At 39.8% G+C, this 22,086-nt stretch overlaps 1 protein-coding gene across 2 annotated transcripts in view; it reads left to right on the top strand.

Annotated features, from left to right (window-relative positions):
• The first annotated feature begins 11,956 nt into the window (after positions 1–11,956).
• Positions 11,957–22,086, top strand: part of robo3 (roundabout guidance receptor 3) — a 111,220-nt gene continuing 101,090 nt past the window's right edge. For both annotated transcript variants that reach the window (XM_014470445.2, XM_023342164.1), the window contains exon 1: positions 11,957–12,551. In XM_014470445.2, the coding sequence (XP_014325931.1) occupies positions 12,485–12,551 (67 nt within the window). In that variant the 5' untranslated portion in view covers positions 11,957–12,484. The remainder of the gene's footprint in view (positions 12,552–22,086) is intronic.

Here is a 22,086-nt window from a genome sequence, read left to right as displayed (position 1 = left end):
TGAACTTCAAGTCCTCTGTGTTATCACCCTAATCTTCAGATCCATCTATTAGTTCTCTCTCAAATTCAAGCCAGGACTTTGGTTGGGTCACTCTAAAACATGAAAATGAATTTCAGTCAAAAGAAACACATTGGTGAAATAATAAAAAATAAAAAAAATCACTTAGTAAGGAATGGGTGAGTATTGTTGAAAACTCTTGTGATCATAAATTAACTTCATAAACAGAAGTCATGAATGTTTTTTTTTTCTTATTACACACTCTACAGATTCCAAATCTGCCCCCCTTCCATTCATAACCAAATCCAATCATTTTATGAAACCAGTTGAATGGCTGAGCCCCACCAGATAGACCTGATGTCGCCTTTGACACTCCAGTCTGCCCTGCTCATTATGATGTGTGGTGGCAAACAGACGGGGACTCCCCTGCCCACTCTATCTTCATCCACCCATATCACTTCGTTTTGGGGGGCGAGGGGGAAGAAGAAGGGTGTTGGGGGAAGCCGGTCGACAGAGGGCACGTTTCGCTTCACAGCCCCAAAATTAATAGGGGGCCTCTCATTATGTGGAAATGGGAAAGACAAAGAGGTCTTGAGACATAAAAGAGAGGCTGGATAGGTGGATCTGCGTATAATGAGACGAGAGAAAGCCTAGAGAGGAAAACGGTGAGGAGTGAGATAATAAATGTGAAAAATCACTTCAGTCGGCGTACGTGCATTACTGAGTCTACTGCTCATAATTTTTACTCGCACTGAGGAACTGAATCCAGGCAACAAAGGAAACAGGAAATTAGTTGCTCCTTTAATGGAGGCGACGCTTTACCGTCTCCTCCTCTTCTTACTTTCCATCTCTTTTTTTTTCTCCCTCTCCCACAGGGAGGTTGGGTAACAGCCAATCTCATTGAAAGGCAGATCAATAAAGAGATATATTGTCATCTCACAGCTCCACCCTCTTAATCAATTAATCTATAATAGAATGTATTTGCTGGAGCTTCTCAGAGGGTCGGTGCTCCCATTAGTGGTGATGGGTCACCAAAGGTGGAGACATATGGGGTTCCCATTGAGAGTAATGGAGGAGGGAGATGGGACGGTTTCATATGAATGGCTGTAGATACAGGTGATATAAATTTAATAGTAATATATGGAAACCTGCTTCTCCGCCTCGCTGATTCCCAACAATCAACAATAAGGAATTATTATCCACGGCGTAATGTACCATCAGATCAATCAACACCTGCTTTCGCCTACATGTGAGTGACTGTGTGGTGTGCTGTTGATTCAGTCTTAACACACTGTTGCTTTCTGCCTTAAGCGCTGGCAGCAGCACAGCTGCATTCCAGCCTCACATTCCTATTAAATATTCCACCGTGGCTAGCCATGCAGGGAGTGTTTGGCTGCTGCGGGAACGTTCACAGGTGAAAAATCAGTGATTGAAGCCCAAATCCCAACCCAAGGTAAGAGCAAATATAAAAATAAAAATAAAAACACTTTCAACGATGTTTAGTGTTTGACAATGTGTTAAACAATGGCATTTAAGAAATGCTAATGTTTGACTTTAACAGACATCGGTCCACAAATCTGCGTGGGAAGCTTTCTCTCCTCTCCTATACCAGCTCTAAATGTAAGCATGACAAAAAAAATTGCCTCTTGAAATTTCCCAACAGCATCCGACCTTCCATCACTGCTGTCCATGAAACGGATTTATAGCCAGGAAAGAATGTTCTGGAAAAGGTAACAGAGTCTCCGGGCTTCCGCCGGTCAAACAAAATGTCTGCTGCTTTGTTTTGGAGCAATAATAATAATACATGAACAAACGATGCATATTTATAAGAACCCTGTTATAGTCTGAAAAACACCAGTTCCGATTTACCGTTAACACAGATGATAAATCAACGACTAACTAAGCAGCAATTCAGTGAATTTAGAAACAGTGAAGACAACAGAAACTGTCTTTCAATGATTCTTTTCAAAATTAAATCTTCAAGGCCAAACCTCTTGCCTCCTGTGGGGTAGTTTAGTGAAAATGCCAAGGAAGGTGATTAACAGACATCATCAGCAGTCGGTTCAAGTTTCTTCTTGGTGGAGTATGTATAGTTTTCTCCACCCTTTTAAGTTCTCAGTTTATAAAATTGTACTGGTTTTATACAGATTTGAAACACAAACTGCACCTCACTAGTCTCCACCATTAGAAAATTGGGCAAACCACACAACAAAGTCTCTACAAAAACTTTGTTGAGATTCAATTGTGAATCCAATTTGCAACTCAGGGGGTTGCTTTAAAGAGAATAAACAATTCCATACAAAAAAGAAAACCCTCCATTTGGTTGGACCCCAGCGGTGCAATCAGTGACATCATGGACAAAGTTAAACAGGAAGTGTTGGGCCAGCCCCTCCCACATGACTGTTATGGCTGTAGGATCTGAACAAACAAACCAACTAACAGAAGTAATTTACCAGAAATTTGCCTTTTGACAGAAGACAAATTCAAAAGTACCTATTGGATTATGTGGTGGTAGCTTTAAAAACCTATGCATGAAATAAACTGCAGCATAATGTGTAGCATAGTTGTAACAGCAATGTTTAAACTACAGTATATCCAACAGTCATTGTTGCAAACTGTTATCTAATAAAATAGAACACAATGCTTCACAACAATGTTTAATATTGAATCATGGACCATAAAAATAATAAAATCTGAAGCAATGTTCCTGACGGAGCATCTTACACAATGCTGCAAACAGATCCAAATTTTTACCAGTTAGCACAGTCACTGAATGGTGACTGAAAAACAGCAGGCTGGGATTTGCATCATGTGAGCAGTAACGGCTCTACTGAAGGCGGTGGAGGATGGGGGGTTATCAGTTGAAAGAATTTTGATTAATTGACACATTTGATCAAGGAATTATTCGGGAGAGTACTCAATTACAAAAATATTTTATATTTCCATAACTAGAACCAGCTAAAATTCAAACTGCAAAAGGAAAGTTAAATAGGGAAGCTGTGTTTCAGAAACAGCTGATCTACTGGGATTTTTATACTCTGTCGTCTCTCTGGTTTTTCAGAGTGGTCTGATGGAAAGAAAATATCCAGTGAGCATCGGTTCTCTGGGAAACAAAAAAAAATAGACATCCTGTTGATGGCACCCATGAGAGGCAATGGGCAGACTGACGGAGGATAACAGAAAGGCACCAGGAGCTCAAACAACCACTTGTTACAACCAATGTACGAAAATACATCATCTAGAAAGACACAGGATACTGAACCTTGAGGCAGCAGCAGATTCCACGACAAGTAACATTCCTGTCAGCTAAGATTTTATGCTTATTATAATATTTACAATGCTATGGAGATCTACTGTATTTAGGTCATTTTCAATCCTTCCATACGCAATTTTAAAAAATGTTAAAAAAAACAACAAACAAAACACACACATTGCTGAAATAATTTTTTTAAAAAATGGAAAAAAGAGAGAAAAACAAGACAAACCCCGCAAAGGTATAGATAAACATTTATATGTCTGTCAGTGGCACAAAAAAAGTGCAGATATAGAATCACAAGCTTATAACACCATCATTTTTTTGTACATTCGTCAAAATCAAAACAGCAGAATTTCTCCTGTGTTTCTTTCTAAAACATATCTCCAAGAAATTCCAAATCTGTAGACAAACTTGTAAAATTAAAATACAAATTAAACAAACATAATCGGGCCTTATTTAAGCCACACAGCCTTACCAATCTGGAAAAAATTTTTTTTCACTTCTCTTAAATCCAAACGCAATATTCAGGTTACAGAAAAACAATTTCGCTTAAACAACATAAAGGTATGAAGATGGTGGTGGAATAGTGTTGTCACGCCATGTGCCACTTAGTACCATGTGAGCTTTGTTTAACAACCACAGCCTACCTACATATTGCTGCTTGCCGAGTCAGTTCCTCCGTCACAACAGTGTGGCCATCTTCTGACGACTACATGCAGCAGGATAATACACCATGTCACAAAGCTCAAATGACCAGAAAATGGTTTCTTGAGTCTGACAATGAGTTCACTGTACTTGAGTGGTTTCAACAGTCACTGGATCTCAATCCAATAATACTAAAAGAAAGAAAAAAATTACCACCAAATCCCTTAGGAAAGGGTTTGGTGGCCCTTAAATCCATCCTTTTAGATGTGGTAGAAAGAGAGATTCATATCATGGATGTGCAGCTGACAAATCTACAGCACTAAAAGCCAAAATCTCTGGAGAATATTCTGTCACCTTGTTGAATCTGTCCCATGATCAATTAAGCCTTAAAATCATGACTGTTGTTGTGATTTTTTTTTTTTTTTTGCCAATCAAGATCATTGTTTCTGCTGTGCTAATTTCAGAAATATTAGCACTTTTTTTTTTTTACAATATTTCCACTTATGACAATAAGTTTGACTTTTGTCGCTCGACAAATCGACTACAACTTGACATCAGGTCAGGCAGTGTAGTAAGAGCAGAAAATACTGCCACCTACAGGCGATAGTTGGCAGTCAAGTAAAGCCAATGGTTTTGGCAACGTTTGAGGAAAATTTGCAATAATCTCACAATTTCATTAGCACAAAGAAATGTGGGGATGTCCTGATTTTGTATGAATTTCCGAAATTGCAAAAAAAATAAAAAAAATGGAGGGACTGACTAATAAGGTGTACCCAATAAATTGGCTAGTGAATTCAGGTTTTGCAGGATGCCCTCTGCTTTGTGTTTCAAAGTAAGTGTGAGAATTCAGATCAGATTTTTTGAGTCAAATTTGATCATATTTGATCCTGAATCCAACTCGTATCCAATCCTACTGAATCCAGAGGGAAAAACCAATGTTGTGACTTTGACATCACTTTTCAAAGCCATTTTTCATAACTGTGTACCGGTAGCAAGTATTAGTATTTAGGAAGATGTTATGACAGCTGCAACAGTAACCTGCCCTCTTTGCAATCCGACACACTCACAGGGCTTCTTTGTGGAGATAAGTCCTGTTTTAGGCGTTGAGAGCAGAGTTCCTGTCACTGATCTAAAGAGTACTGATTGTTGTTCACATCCATGTTCCACCATTCCTGGTTCCAAAACATCACAAAATACCAGAATGCAGGATTTTTCTTTTGTTATTTTTGCATTTCCTCCTCAGCGTTTGCTGACACATCCAGCAGCTTCCTTAGACGCGGAAACTAAGTACACCTATTTATGTCATGTTTCTTGGAACAAAGCATCCTGTGTGTGCGGAGGGGTGTGTGTGTGTGTGTGTGTGTGTGTGTCTGTGTGTGATGTCATTGTTATTGTTCTTTTGTACACTCGGGTCAGCTTTGGAACCGCAAACAGCTCACACTGGAGTCAGAGGTAGGTAATATTCTAAAGAGTAATGTGAACAACCATGCAAAGAAAAAGGAAAAAAACAAGCCTAAGTTCCCCTTCAGTTAGGTGCACTTCAATTTCACAAGATCCATGCCGAATTGTTTTTATTTGTCTATATTGGAGAATGTCGTCTGCTTGTTGGAGTTTTCTGAGGGGGTATCATCACCTCAGCAACAGGATCAATAAAGTCAATCACAAAGCTGGAATCATCATTAGACACAGCCTTAGAGATTTTTAGCCACTGAGAGACAGCAGGTCACTGACTGAATCATGGGCAGTCGATCCCTTCGCAACCTGCAGCAAGTCTCATTTTTAACAGACTCTTTGAATGTTACGAGAAATCCTCGCTACCTTTCACCAGTACTCTGTGCTGGTCCCTGCCTTTGTCTGGCACGTTGAATGATCCGCGGAGCTTTACACGGGTACGGGTTGCAGGATTTGCTATGAGGATGTTATTTTCCTTTTTACCTCCAGACGACGGTAAACGGTCAAAGCAATCATATGTAACTATAAATATGAAAATATAAAGGGAGATCTGCTGGGGAGTGCTTGACTCAATCATACATCCATCCATCCATCCATCCATCCATCTAGAGGTGACTTGTGCTCAGGAAGAAATGTGCAACAGAACCCCCCCCCCCCCCCCCCCAACAACCTGCAGGTGTATGTGAAGAGGACTCTCACTTGCTGCTTGATTACCTTGGAGCTCAAAACGATGTGTGTAATATACCCGAGTGGCATTTTGATTTCCTCATTAGACGTCATTCACCACCAATGTTGGATTTTCCCAGGAAATAAAAGTGGGTGCTTGATATTTCTGCTTATTAATTACTCATTCAATCAGGCCTACAGTCCTGAATAATCACACTGCCTATAGTAGCTGCTCAGCCATGGGAGGAAGAATAAGCAATCAGACACAGGGATTGAAATTTGAAGCAGCTTTTTTTTGGGGGGGGGGAGAGAAAAAAACTCCACAGAACTAAAACCTGGGTCAAAATCAAGTATAAAACAAAAACATTAAACAATACAGTTTTAATTGATTAAATCACATGAACTGTGAAGCTTTTTATGGTTCTGATTCTGAAGTTTTCTGGATGGATGAATACCTATTGGTCCTTTCTGTGAAAACCTTTACTATAGATTTAAAGGGGTAGTTTCTATGTAAATTTGACCTTTTGGAGCTGTACATTTTGTTATAATGTTACTCCGTTATTAAAAACATTCCTGGTTGATTCTTTCGTGCATGTTTGAGAAATCCCTGAATCTCCCGTGGCAACCATTCAGCTGTGCAAAATGCCTGGTTGGACCTAGCTCCGCCTTTGAGGCACAGCTCCTCCTCAGACCTGCAGGTTCCAATACTCCGAGCTTCCGCCTCACAGAGCAGCCCGTCCCTGCAACTCCTCCAATCAGCTCCTTCAGACTAGCCAGCAGCAATTAGCAAATACCTGGTGGAACCAAGAGTCTGCTGAGGGGAACCTCTCAGTGCAATGCTGGTAAAAACTTTGCTAAAAGCTTGTGACGACTTCTTGAAGGCAGAGTTTCAGAAAGAGCAGGAGTTTTTAAAGAGACAGCCACCCAATTTCAAGGAATTAAATTACAAAGTAAAATCTCTTTTAAGTCATATTACATCTTTTAACAACTGAAATTAAAATAGTCACTTGCTGTAAAATGGTACTATGTGCCTGGAAAACACGATGCTGCCCCTTTAACTGAATGGCAATATTCTAAAACGTCCTTTTTGTGTATGCAGAGTGTGATTGTATGATGTATGGCTCAGCTGTGAGTATGCTGCATAGCACCAATTCATGCTGATGGGCTGTCATTGTAATTCAGCACCTAATGTGGATAATTAGTCTAAATTCATGGAGTACTTGATTCCGCTGACAGCTACGCCAAATGTTTGACGAAGGCAGCAAAGTGGGAGCATCAGTCACAGACGAGCGGAAACGCGTTTAGCGGAGGGCCTCATCATGTTTTATTCAATCACAGAGCGATGCTCAATTAATCAGTTTCTGCAATTAAATTAAACATGTACATGCATAAAACATGAAAGAAATATCAGGGGCGTTTAAAATGTTGTTAATCCATGAGGAGAGAATCTATTCTCAGTCCCCCTGACCTCGGTGAAGGGGAGCTGTTTCTGTTGCACACAATGCACTGAAGCAGTCTGAGGCAGAATGTGCTGAAGCGCATCTTAGTATGCAGCGCTGGATGCATACCACCATCCAAAGCATTTCTGTAAATGTCAAGAGCCGTGTGTTTACTACGTCTGCCTGACCCCTAATATTTATTCAGCTCAACAGCCCTCCACCCAATCATTGCTTATTGCTCCATTGCAGAGCTGAGGCTCTTGCGATGTCAAGTTTCATTGGCTGCAGCTTGCCCTATCTTCAAGCGCATTTGATATTACTTTTCGCTTTCCATCAACTTCTAGGGAAGCCGGTGTGCAGATAAATAGTGACATTCTGAAGTGAAGTTTGGGTTTGTTTGTACAGGCTCGTGCCTGTTTATGTTAATGCCTGATTTGTAAATGCAGCCCAGTTGGAGAGATTGAATGTATTTTACATATGAGGCAAATTTGCATTTGGATTCACACTTTTGTCAGCATCTCTTCTGTGTTTCCAGTCAGATACCAGCTTTGAGAGCCTGCTGTCATCGGCCACATACTTGATATTGTGACTTCAAAAAGAAAAGGCTAGTTCTAGATATATTGAGGTAGAGTCTTAACTGCACTGTTATCAATATTAATGAAGGAAAACGTACGGAGAGGAGCAAGAGCCTTTGAAGAATCAATCAGCCGCAGCTGACATGAAAAAAGATTAACATGGAAGCGAGTAAAGCTTACTTTACTTTGACACATGTACATTCTGCGCCGAACCTGGTCGACATCCATGAATGTTGTGGTGGTGGTAATATTATCTTTACGGGACCAAATCATTGACACGTCTGTCTTCATGGACCTCTGTCTTCATGGACCTTCATGGACCGAGCTCTTGCTTGTCCGTCATGGGTTTTCTTGGGGACTTGTCTGAGTAGTTACAAATGCCAGATGTGTGTGATGCAGATTATTTTTCATTTTATTGTATCTTTGTTTAATTTTTAGCTTATTTCATCTATTTTATGTATATTTTATTTTTAGCTCTATTTTTAAACTTTTAATGCCACGTTGTTTGCATTGAAAAATGATTTCCCCGGCCACATGGAATGAGTGGGCATGTTTTGCTTTAAAAAGGGCGTGTTTTGTAGTGTTAATGTTCCCACGTGCAGCTGGATATCATTGGATAATTTGTTTCGCACATCCCGGAAGTCATGGCTGCTGAGATGACGTGATTTGACCGTGTGGTGACCCCATGTCAAGTAGATATATACTGAAACATCTTTATACCGGAACTACTTGCTTATTGAGGCCGCCAGAAATAACCGAAAAATGTTGTGTGAGTGTTTACTGTTATTATTATTATTTTCACTAGTGATGGGTAAATGAGGCGTCATGAAGCGTTTCGACCCATAGCAAAATTGTATTGATACTGTGTCGATACTGTGTCACTGAATACTGACACCTGCTGGGCATTAAAAATCCCTACAGGCCACGTAATAGACAGACTGATTCGATGACCTAGTCTATACAATACGATTTAAGTCATTGTATTTCATTGTATATTATACAATATACAATTTAACTGAAGATATGTTATATCTTCAGTTAAATTCAAAATATATTTGATATTCTCAGATACAGTCAATGTATCTGAGTTGTGTTGGAATGAGGATGCTTGTGGACTGGGGGAGGGGGTTCACAAATTTTCATTCAGAAAAATAAGCTTTTCCAACATTTTGAAATTTAGTCTGTTACGCTTTTTTGACACAACTTCTCCTGCTGTAGAAAAAAATGAAGTAAACAATACATTTATATGAAATAATTTATAAAAAGCAAGTGAGTAATTTGTAGAATGGCTGTATACCTGAGTTTATCCTGGGTGTATCTGGGACTTCATTCTGATGCCTGGCCCCATAATGCCTCAGCATTGAGGAGGTGGATTTATTTAAATAGGACAGTTTTGTCAAACATATGCAACACTTAACCTGCAGAACATAATACGAAAGTAAACTAAGAGTCAATTTCAGCTGAATTTGGATTCAGTTAAATCAAGTAGAAGCTTAAAAGAACCGGATGAAACAACTACTAAGTGACAACCAATACCTTATTTTCTGATGTAAGATCAAAATGGTTCCAAACTACGAAACCTTTCGTTTGCCTTGGGGCTCCATCGTTGACGCTGTACCGTAAAAGATCAAGAATTCCTTTGGCAAATTCATCCCGTTGACAGATTAGCTTCCTTATAAACACAGTTTGGTGTGCCAGTGTCATTTCGAAACAGTTCCTGTATTGGTCACATGACTTGCTGAAAGCAAAACGCTCACCATCACAGGGTTTTGTCTATGGGCTTGATGCATGCACCGACACCAACGCATCGGAGTTTCTGGACCTATCACTAATTTTCACAAGCAGCGACTACAATATTTATTCACACGTACCATTCCAGCTTGCAACTAAAAGCTTTATCTTAATACCTGGAAGAAAGAAAAACCTACAAATAAACATCTAGAAACGGTGGTAGGCATTTTAAAACTGACATTCATGAACACTCTCCATCGAATGTAATTGAGCTACTGTCAAGAAGACAGCTGACACACGTATTTCCCTGCCTTTGCTTTTTTTTTCTGAAACCACTGTGCAAAAATAAAAACATTGGACAACTTTAAACTCCTCAGTTTTAATGAGGACAAAACCAACTTAGATATTTTTGAACTCAGTTCCACCAGCAGCGCCTTTCATGTGATGCGGTGTAGCCTTAAACCTTACCGGGTGACAATTTGGAATTACAGAAACAGATAAACGCAGAGGTGCCTCTGTTGAAAGGCTGTTGTCCAAGGTAGCTTATTTTCTTATTCTTTCTGTCCCTTTGAAGGGTGAACACATACTTTGATCACATGTCTGTTGGATAGATGTAAAGCTGTGTGTGTTGGAGTTAGCCAGGTTGCCCTCCAATGGCTGCAGTTGGTCCTGAATGTCACATGAAGTCACAAAAATAGCTCTCTGTCTTTCTTTCAGTTCAGTTTAGGTCTCATTTTAGGACTGATGCTTTAGATTTTAGAACTGACCTAATGGTAACTCCATGGTTTAATTCCTTTGTATCATTGTGACCTTGGTCAGTCAGATCTCATAATTGCTTGCTGATGCTGTATTTGGAGTGAATTTCATTTCACACATTTGCTTCTAATTCTAAGACCACAGCACTGTTTCTAAGCGGCTGGGCGTACCAAGTATTCCTGTGGGGGATGACCGGAATAGACCATAGACATAGTTAATCAGAATGAAATGTAGCATAGAGCTATTTATCAGTTTCATTTCTTTTAAATCTATTTTACCTTCACAGCAATGCTAGAACATGGGGGAGGATTTGATATCTACCCATGTAGATTTTGGTATCATTTGTCATTTTTTATGTCAAAACAAACAAACAAACAAAAAAGAGCAGGAAATCAGAAAAATTCAGTTGAAATATGTCAGAAACACAAAAATAATTCTAGTTTGATATATTGCGAAGTGCGATTCCTGTGGGAAGAAAAACATACATTTTGGCATACTTACCGTACTTCACTTGCAGTCTGACTGCAAGTGTTTGAAGATTTCTGTGACTAAAATCTGGGATTTCACCCATTTTGTAAGCACATTAACAATACAGTTGCCTTTTTAAACACAAAAAAGCAACTGTGTTTTAAAAGGGCAGAGTATACATTGTTTTCACCGCATTGGATATATTATTTTCTTCCATAGCAAGCAAACATAAGAAAATGATGATTTTGCTGCAGGACACATGCAGGCATATCAAGTCACATATTTGGCGCGGTATGAGCCAGTGAGAATAATCATGTGTCCGCTTTCTGAGGATGGTCCCATTTCTCAGGAGGATGAGTACCGTAAAAGAAGGGATGACCCTAGAAAATGAGATCCAGCCTGGTCCAGAGAGTGGGATTCATAGCACTGAAGGTGAACCACCATTCCCTCACGTCATCATGCAAGGCTTGAGAAGTTACTTTAATTCCACTGAAGTCTAATTTTGAGTGAACTGGCCCTTTAACAAGGCTATGGGTTGTAAAGCTAAACATTATGAGGCGGCAGTAAACAACGGAACGAGTAGCAGGAGGTAAAACTGTCCAACTGTTCGCGTACACGACAAAAAAATACGACACACAACTTAAACAAAAACTTTATGATATTGTTACAGTATCATAAATATCTAATATTTATTTTTGCTAATTAACAAGAGCAAACAAATTAATCAATAAGCCATGTTGTCCAAACTAAGAACATTATTATGCTGCTCTGTGCGTCACCAAAACATGTACTTTATGTATGTAATGTATGTAGTGACTGATTAAAAAAAAGCTCTGTGATTCTTTCTGTAGGCCCGACCGTCATATTAATTCAATTTTCTTGCTGTATAGTTTTATTTTGAAAGTCCCACCGGACGTTGTCCGAGTATCAGCGGGAGCTTGGTGACTGTGCGCTCTGCTCCGGGACCGCGCCACGCTTTGTGGTGAGGCTGTAGTTCAGTCAGTCCCCGCAGCGGAGCTGAGCACAGAGGAGCGGGATGGAGCTGTGCGTCTAACCGGGGCTCTGCTTCTTCTCTCCGCCATGACTTTATCTCCCCTCCGAGCTGTTTGTCTCACAGCGGAGGAATTTCCCCGTCAACATTTCTCCTAAATAACGGGTCGCGGAGACTAGTTGCCGCTTCTCCTCTCATCACCTGCGCGTTGCCTTTTTTTTTTTGTGCGGACCATCCCGGAGCGGAGACAGAGACCGAGACTTTAGTCCGGGAGAAAAGTTACCCGTGTGGGATGTTTGAACTTTGGCTTTCGCCCTGCAGCGTCTAGGATGGTGCCTGGGGAGTTTGATGCTGCTGGTTGCGCAGCTTTCTCCCCATAGATTGGAGGTCGTTTGGACTCCTTTTGGATATAGGGTCGCTGCTGCTGAACAGCCACACTGTACATCCCACAGTGTGCATGCTCTGAGGACTGTCAGCAGCCTGGTCTACCTATGAAGAATCTCAGCACATGATGGAGAGCAGCCTGCTTTTGGTTCCTGTGCTGATTTTTTTTGCTCTGGAAACTTTGGCGTCTGGTAAGCTGGAGCTTGAGCCTCTATTCTGTGCCTCGCAAAGCATAATTCATACCCGTTAAACTTTTTTATTTTATGGCATTGTCACGTTGAAAAATACAAACTTGAATAGATTTTGTCGGAGTTTTATGACATCACAAAGTGTTTTGGCTGTCAAAATGTGTCACCCTGTTCAGTGGTCCTGCAGCTTTGGGTACATTTGCACTTGATTTTTTTTTTTTTTTTTTTGAGGTATGGGATGAAAGGGAGTTGAATATAAATATGTGCCACACTTTTCAGATCTTTATTTGTAGAAAGTTGAAAAGCAGACAAATATCAGTCAGTGGGTCAGTTAGTAACCACTTGCGTTTATGTCAGCAGCTATAATCCTTCTTGGTGATGTCATTTAAAGACCACTTAAACCGGCAGACATCAGAGCGGCCCAAATGCAGCTTTACCCCGCGTCCTGCCCAGGGGACGCCGGCTTCACACCAACATCTGCTCCCCACAGAAATACACATTTATCACTATTATCAGGCCCATTAGGTGAAGAGATTGGCCTATCATAGCTACAATGCAGCACTGAGACAACAACGTTAAATCCAGCCCTGCCGGCCAGTGTGGCAACATTAGGATTGTCGTTGACGGTTTAAAGGTTTGCTTTGATTGTGGAGCAAGTTTGGAGATTTGGATCCTGACTGCCTTGGCCTGAGCCTGAGTGAATCTCTTGTGGCATGACTCCAATAGAGAGTATTGATTCATGTTGTTTAATGGGTCTTTTTTTATGACCATCATTAAAAACAGGCATACATTAATTTTCATTTTAGCTTTTAGGAGTACAACCTTCTATTGTCTGTTTACTAGAGTGTGAAAGCCTTATGATGATGATGATGATGATGCTTTAATCCCTCACCGGCCTACATGATGCGTTTTATGGCCTAAACCAATTGTCCCTGTCATGGTCCTTATTTTGTTATATATATATATATATATATTTAAAAAAAACCATTAGAACTAGAATTAGATTAGTTTTGTTTGGCTAATCTGACATGTTCAGTATATTTAACATGGATTGGATCTGAATGTAAAAATATTTATTGAAAGATTACGCTGCAGTTTTCATCCAATGCACAACAATGGATGAAAATTTCTTCCCCAGTTCATAATGTTTCATGGCAACATTCTACCAATTGAACTTGGCCCCTGATCAGTATTTATACAACATACAATAGCAGGATTTTTCTAAAACAAAAAGTGATTCATACAAGAATAAAATGTGCAGTCTTGCAGGCAGCAAAAAGCTTCCATAATTATTCTTTTTTATATATATTTGACCTCTCAATGGCTTATTTAAACTGACTGGTTTCTGCCAAAATTAGAATATTACTGAAATGTCCATTTATTTCAGGAACTTTTTATGTAAGATACATTATACAATTTAATTTCACACAGATGGCTATTTAAGAGCCTTTATGTATGTTAATGATGAGATTTTTCCACTCACAGGTAATAAAAACAAGACATTTAAGTTAGGATATTACATCAGACCAATAAAAAAATATATTTTTAAAACAGAAATGTGGGGTTAATGACAAGTGCTTATTACCTGCACAAAAGGTCGTTATTTTCAGAAGGTACTTTTAATCTGACAAACAAGACTTATTGGAACGTATATTCTAAATTACAGTTTTCTGACTGATCACCAAAACTCGCAATAAGCAATTAATCAGTTTGTCACATGATAAATTAAAACAAACTCAATAATTTCCATATTCATGATTTATTGTTTTTCCTCATTTTTCTCATTCTTCTCTACCAAAAACTGGATGACAAAAGTCTTCAGTCTGGTAGGTTTTGGTCTCAACTAGGAATTTTTTTTATTTATTTATTTTACAGAAACTATATAATTCATTTTGTTTATTTAATTTGTTTATTTAAAATGTCTTCCACTTCCAGTGTTAAATGTTCATTGAAATTTAAAAGTTTATTAATCGTCGAGAATGTGTCCCTGCATTATTATGCCATTACTATTATATTACTTGAAAATGGTCTGAAAAAAACCCACATTATCCTTTATCACAATAACTTCTGGGACAATTTTATAATCCTGCAAAATTTGTTATTGTGACAGGCCTACTGATCACTGATCCTGACTTGCTGATTGTGAACCTCTTCGAGGTTTGACAGAAAAATGTGGCAACAATACTACTTCTTCATTTTTTCATCTGCATTGTATAACCAGACAGTCTAACACACCATGTTTAACAGTTGGGAGATTATCCTTCAGACCACGTCTCTCAACTCTCTAGAGTGGTTGAACTCTTCCAAACACATGACTTCTAACAAACAGTTTGATTTATGCTAAATGATCTCTGCACAAGGTAAGTGGCTTGTCCATGTGGGCAGCTGCAAATGTCCGTTGGGCTTAGAGGTGGTTTTTGAAGCCGGAGCATCATTATTGGTCGGCAGGAATGTAAAACTCTCTTTGCCAAGAAGTTGGTACCACCAACCGTTCTTATCTTGCCTGGAGGAAGTTGAGCGGCTAAAGGCATCGTATGGTGCTTGCCTGAAATGATCGACACAACAACAGAGGCAGAATTGAATCGGCACCCCACCGATTTAGTGACGTACTCCTACCACCGTCGCCAACATTGTCCCTCATTGACCACGAGTCTGTTGCGATAGATACCGTTTTCATTTTTATTACACAGCCCTAATTCATGCCTATAAACCGTGTATATAAACTTCGGGCAGAACTGAACATGTTCATCAGAACATGGTCGACTATGATGCTGCAAAAAAGAGACGTGACAGAGCCAGTGATGATGCATTCTCATCTGGCGGTGCTCCGCTGCTGAGGCTTCCCTTTACAAGGCTGTAAACACAGGCAGTGAAACCAGAGCAGATGAACTCAGCATCTGTGGAAAAAGCTCCTCCAGTGACTTCACATGCTCCTCAGGGACTACAAAGGCTGGAATAAGCTACTCAGGTTCACCTTCACAACGCTCACACTGCCTTTATAAACAAGTGCATACTCCTTTTACCGACGAGCTTTCTTAAGATGCTAACATCTGTACTTTTTAAAGAGTCTTATTCACATGGGCTTTAACAGGCTTCTGGAATGAACAGAATTTCCCTGGGATAAAACCTTAAGAGTCAGCCTTCCTGCTCATCTTCTGCTTCCTGTTGATATCTGATGGAGCTGTTCCTGTGGGGGCAGAGTCACATTTCAGTCTTCTGCTCATTAGACTGTTTGGTCAGTAAGGTGACACTGCTGTCTGCCTGTCATCTCTGTCTCCATCAGTCAACACAGCACTCTCTGTCCCCGCTGACCACCAAGGGACCATGTGTTTGCCAGGCACTTCAGCGAAGGGACTTCCTTGCTGGGGTTTGCAACGACCCCCTTGTTGTCTCATGTGCGTCCGCAAACACAGCATCAACCAGATCAAACAGGCTGCACCAAACCATGGCACCCACGCTGTAATTACAGTTTTGATTCTGCAACCCCCTTTCCTTTAGGGACGGAAGTGCTGTGGGGCGGAATGTGGCTGAAACCGCACAGTTACCGAGTTCACTTACAGACTTCTTTCTTCATTATTGGTGGTCAGGAATTTGGACATGAATCAGTTCAGTCAGAAAGTGAAAACCTAGCTGGCATGATGTTGTTCCCTAGTGCAGATAAAATAATATAGCATATTCATTTAAATGGTTACAGTAACTTTAAGCATAACATTTATTTTATTTTAATTTTAGCACTTCAACACTGCAGTAGGTAACTTTTATAAAAAAAAAAATATTTCTTTACACATTTGTTGAAATTGTAACTATGTCATGTATGTCAGTATGGTACGAGACAGATAATCAGTGAAAAAATCGAGCACCCGTGCTTTCTCCCAGTGCTCCCAGTGCTAACTAGAATCAACCAATCAGAGCGACGAGGCGGGTCTTAGTGCTCTCTATCACAATCTTGTGTGGCTCTTCTCATCCTTCCTCCTGCTTTCCTGCTTTCTCTTTGCTACACTGTAGCTAGCAGAGCCTGTTGTGAATGCTGGTTAGTATGGCCACCGATGACAGCAGGTAAATGTTTTTTCTGGAAGGGTAAGTTGCTTCTTCCTCATTCGGAGCGAGCGAGTACATGATGTTGATTGACAGTGCTAAGACCCTCCTACTGGCTGTGATTGGTTGTTTTTACTATGGAGCGGTGCACTTCTTCAGATGGCAACAGAAGCTCATGGAGGAGGTGGAGCAGCTCCATCTTTTCACTGATTGTCTGACTCATATTAAACTGTTACTACATAGTGACAGTTTTAACAAATTTGTAAAAAAAAACATATTCTTTCTAAAAGTTACATACTTTATAGTATGTAACTTTAATAGTAGTTTTGAGGTGCTTGTTTTGCAAAACACTACACATTTTTTCAGTTTTTCTTTTTCATAAAAAAAGCAGATGAATAATCAAGTGTCCACCCTGCAGCTAGCTGTTTAACAGACGTGCTGCTTGGAGTTTTCTCAATGTAACTTTAAAAGAGCAAACTTATTTTCCACTTTATTTTGGGATCGGGATATCTTCGAGGTGCATATCTTTCTGGTAAGCAAGGGAAAACTGTAGTCACCTTACACAATAAACATCTACTAAATAGAAGAAGCACGGATCCTGATGATCCATAAGGCTCATTATATAGTGGCTGCCGTCTATCTGGCAGAAATCAGTTGAAAGTCAAATGAAAGGGATGCACACAGTGTGTATGTAAAAGGGAAAATATATCTTTATCTGATTTAAATGAAGCAGAAAAACAATTAGGTTAGCCATAAGCTAAAAAGATCTATAAAGGTAATGCTAGCTGAAATACTAATGATAGCATGTAGGATATCATTAGCAGGTAGATCTAAGGTAGCATTTATTATGCAAAATCCCATGTAAAGGTTAAAATTTGCTAAAAAGCTAAAGCTAGCTAAAATGCTCATGATAGCATGCTAACACTATCATTCACAGCCCAGGTCACCTTGAGACCTTTTAAAAGACAACCAGAACCAATAGATTCCAAATGGCTACATTTGAATTCAGTCACGTACTCTCCAGTTTGATTCTGTTCATAACACGACAATGTAGGAACCGCTGCTTTTCGATTGGCACATTAATGATTTCTGTTTGTAGGAGAGAAAACAGAGACATAGGAGAAACCGCTGTAGTGGTTCTGGAGAACAAACGCTGAGCGTAACGTCCGCCTCCCCCACCTGCCAGCCCATCTGTTCTTCACAGATCAATTAGCCTGTCAATAGCTGCGCTACATCCACAGGAGTAACTGCAGAGTATTCAAGGAAAAAAATTTAATTAGTGCTTTCTGACAAGTCCAAGCTAAGACGTAAACATCCATTTCCTGTCATCACAGCATCAACTTTAGATGCTTAGCTCTATATGTTTCCAGTCACAGAAAGTGTACTAAATTTAGAAATCTGAAATAAGGTAAAAACACTGCGGTTAGATATGCTAAGACATGTCGCTGAGATGCCTGTCACTGAACAGTCCACTGGTTAGGTAGACCTCTAAAAATAGCATTTCCACGTTCCAACGTTCCAAATATCCATTACGCAGCGGTCTGACAATCTTTATGATGCAACCAGGGCACATTTTTGGCGTTTTCGATTGTGAAAGAATAAAACAAGAAACAATGTTGGCTACGATCTGTCACTTTCTGTAAACCTATCGGTGCTCGTCTCCTCTGATATTAATGCTCTCTGCAACGCAGAGGAGCACATTAAACAGACAATGGGGTGCTAGGGTCTGCACGGCTGGGCACTGATCAAAAGTCACCATAATGAGCTGGAACTCCTTTTAACAGTCGCTGCTGACAGCACAAGTCAGCTCTCTCTTCTCCTCAAAGGTCTAAAGGGCAAATGCCTGAGGGGGGTGGTGGAGGCTGACACAGTCCCTCCTGAGCCTCCCTCCTCAGGCTACAGACAGATGGATGGCCCCCACCATTATCTTTCTATTGCAGTTCATTTTATGAAATAGACATGGAGTACAGCAAACCACCAGTGACTGCCATCCCACTGCAGCAGGAGGAAGCTTAGTCCTATGCTTTTAGTCCTTCATTGTAGCAAGAAATGAACATTCTGAAAAGTCATATTGTCGTAAACATATAGATATATAGTATGTATATATACAGTATATGTATATATATATAAAAACATCCCCAGCTTGTCGCCGTAGTTTCATATCATGAAGCTGTTTGAAAGTAAAAGAGCATGAGAAAAATCATTCCAACTTTTCAGCATCCAAAACCAGAGGGAATAGTTGTCAGAGAAAGCTACGCGTTGACCGAAAGAAATATGAAGAGAAGTCTTCAAATGGAACAAATTTGAATTAACGCAGCAGATCTACTCCAATATGCTGCCACCATGCTGCCAACGGTGCAATTCTAGAGTTCATTACTTTACGTTACTTTCTACTACTTCTGCTTCTTGAGAGCACATTAAATGTTTTATGTTTTACAGTTTTATCACCTTTGCAAATGTCAGAAAAAGTGACAACTTCATCGCTCTCGTGTGGGAGAGCGGTCAGTAGTACACACCTCTGCAGTAAAACTGGATTTTTACTAGCCTTTTCGAACAACAGCATAATCAGTACAGATCAGTGGCATTTTACATTTTTACAATGTCTGTAGGTGAAATTGGCAATAATAATAGTCTTTGTGTGTAGCCTGTAGAGTTTGTACTCACTTAACTTAGAGATTTAAAATTGACACTTCCTGATCCAGCATGTTTAATGACAGACAGAATTGGACTCTTCCAAAGGATAAAACAGAACAATTTCACTGCAATACTTCAGCTTTTGTTTTCCAACCCTTTATCGCAGCCTTCTGAATAAAAAGCCAACATGCCTAAATACCGTTTCCTTTGTAGAGACGTCATACAGCTTCTGCTCTTCCTCCTGACATTTTAAAAATGACTAGTTTTAGAGTCTTCTTCACCACGGTAACAACTTCCACACCAAACACCATTGTTGTCAGTGTTATGTGGTTGTGCTTTGTTAGGGGTGTTCACTGATCAATATATATATATATATTTTTGAATTATCAGCTCAGTTCTCATTGCATCTCTAGCACAGAGTTTGCCCAGGTATTGATTTGTTTGTCAAAACCTTGTCTGTCCTGGTAAGGTTAAAATGGGATTGTCTGAACTATGACTGACCAAAGGCAGCTCCTCCCTGGACATGTCTCCTTCATCTAACTGAGACCTAAAGCTGCTCTTTGTAAAACTCTTTAAACGTCACCCTTAAAATGCTTACAAGTAAGTCAATGGGTCCATGAGGACACCGGCGTCATCATGACAGCTAAGGGGTTTTAATATGCATTTCGAACGTTTTAGAAGAACTTTTTGTCAAACTCACTCAACAGTATGAGGCAATGAATGAGGCAACGTGGGAAATCATTTCAAATCTGTTGGAAACGACATGAAAACAGCTCTATAGAACTATATAATTTATGACAGTGGAGAGGTAATAATATACCTCGATGTGGCAGGTGCCAGACTTTTTACCAGATGGGTTCTCACACAGCTGTTATTGTACAGTATAAACACAATTAAAAGTCGTTACCATCTTTCAAATAGAAAAAGACTTCATGGCTTCTGCAGCTATTTATGTTTCATATGTTTTCTGAATGCTGCTTCTTTATGCAAATCGGATCAAGTAGCACGATACTTGATACGTGACAAAAGAAACATTCTGTTTTATATTCTTTTACTCAACAGTTGTGTTCAGAAATTATTCATCAGTACTTAGTGTCTATCCGAGGGCCTAACTGTGAACACCTTCAATTACTATAAGCTGTGATCTTATTGGGGGCCGGTCTCGTTGGCGGGACGGTGCGCCCCATTTAGAAAATGATAGGAGAGCCGCCGAACACCTTAATCAATTAGGCTGTTGTTATTTTAGAAACCAGTAACATGCTCTAAAGCAGCTATAAGACTATTCACGTACTATTGCAACATAGCCTAGACTTTGTTTAAAGATGTTGAAATGCCTTCCTTCAAACATTGTAGAAAATAGGCGTTTTAATTTGACACTTTAGTTATGGTGAAAATGTCACACAAAAACCTTTAATTTTACTGATCTTACCACAGAAACTTATTTCTGTAGGTAAATGAAAATCTTGCTACATTTAGTGCTCTTCACAATTCCAAAACTTTCACTGTTGTTTAAGTCTGGATAACTCCTTGGGGTTTATCACATGGTACTTTACGTAGTTTTGTTTCTGCACAAGTCATTAGCAATATTTCAGGTAGGGGTGCATTGATAAATTAATCAATTGATAAGTCAGCCCTGACGTCCTTAATTTTGGGAGATTGGTGATTAGCTGATACCTATAAGTGAGACCGATCTTTTCCACTGATCTTACCTACCTTTACAAAGGTCTGAAAATCAGCTCCTGTCCCCTTTTCCTCTGCTGTGAGGGAGGACTGACAGACCAACCTATCCGCTCACATCTGGACATACACAACTAAATGTGCGTATGTCCACATTTAGTTTGAACTAAATTTAGTTACGACTAAATGTAACTATTTAGTTATATTTAGTTAATTATATTTACTAGTCATGTAAATTCTGTGGCACCCGAGTGGTGTACCAAATAAATAACTGCAAGGATTGTGAACAGAGTTTCAAAACAGACCAATAAAATTTACAATAATTTATTTAAAAGGTGAATAATTCAAAAGGAGGCACAGGCAGTCCTTGAAGGCAAAGTCAATAAACAAGTCCGTAACAGACTCTTAGCTGGCCCAAGGGGGGGCGCCAAAAAGGTACTAGTATGTACATACTCTAAAGATGAGTATGTCACATTTAAAGGCCCAGACTCCTCTCACATAGTAGTGTTAACCAAAAGCTCCTTCCAGTCAGGCAAAACCTTCAAGCTTCCCAGGTTTCCTGCACTGCCAGCCCCAGAGGAGCCCACTGTGAAGCTGTGAGAAAACTGCAAACTCGTGGGTTTAGCTGCTGCTGTTACCATGACTGTGTCAGTAGGTGGGGAATATTTGTGTTAGTCTGACACTTAGAAGCTCGGTGTGAGATCAAGCCAGCTGATAATGGAGCGCTCTCAGGCCCGGTACACCAGGGTGATTCTGTAGCTGACGGGTTTTGACAGCAGCTGTCTATGACTGACTCCAGAGCTGACAGGGACAGCTCCTTATGTGAAAAGGGATTGTTACTGGTACAGCTGTTATTGTGTTATCCTGTTGATATACAAGCAGTGACTGGAGGGTTAGCAGGCACTTGAGATGCCGCGCTTTCTTGTGTTCTTTGTGGCGTCTCAGTTTGATGATTGATTGTTGATTAGATAATTACAGCAGCCCTACTCATTCATATTGCGTTAATTGTATTTGCTGATGTAAGAAAGACGTCTTTTTCACATCAGTTCATCCACTTTATCAATAGCTTACATGTTTGAATTGCAGCTCCTGGAGTTGTCTTGAACAGTTTTTGGTAATTCAATACATGTAATTTACAATCTAAGTGGCAAATTAGCATTTTTAAATGTTTCTTCATACTTGATTCAAGCTC

Source organism: Xiphophorus maculatus, chromosome 11, assembly GCF_002775205.1.
Source record: "Xiphophorus maculatus strain JP 163 A chromosome 11, X_maculatus-5.0-male, whole genome shotgun sequence".
NCBI classification, from domain to species: domain Eukaryota; kingdom Metazoa; phylum Chordata; class Actinopteri; order Cyprinodontiformes; family Poeciliidae; genus Xiphophorus; species Xiphophorus maculatus.
The sequence above is the reverse complement of the archived record's forward strand: the minus strand, read 5'-3'. Positions and strand labels throughout refer to the sequence as shown.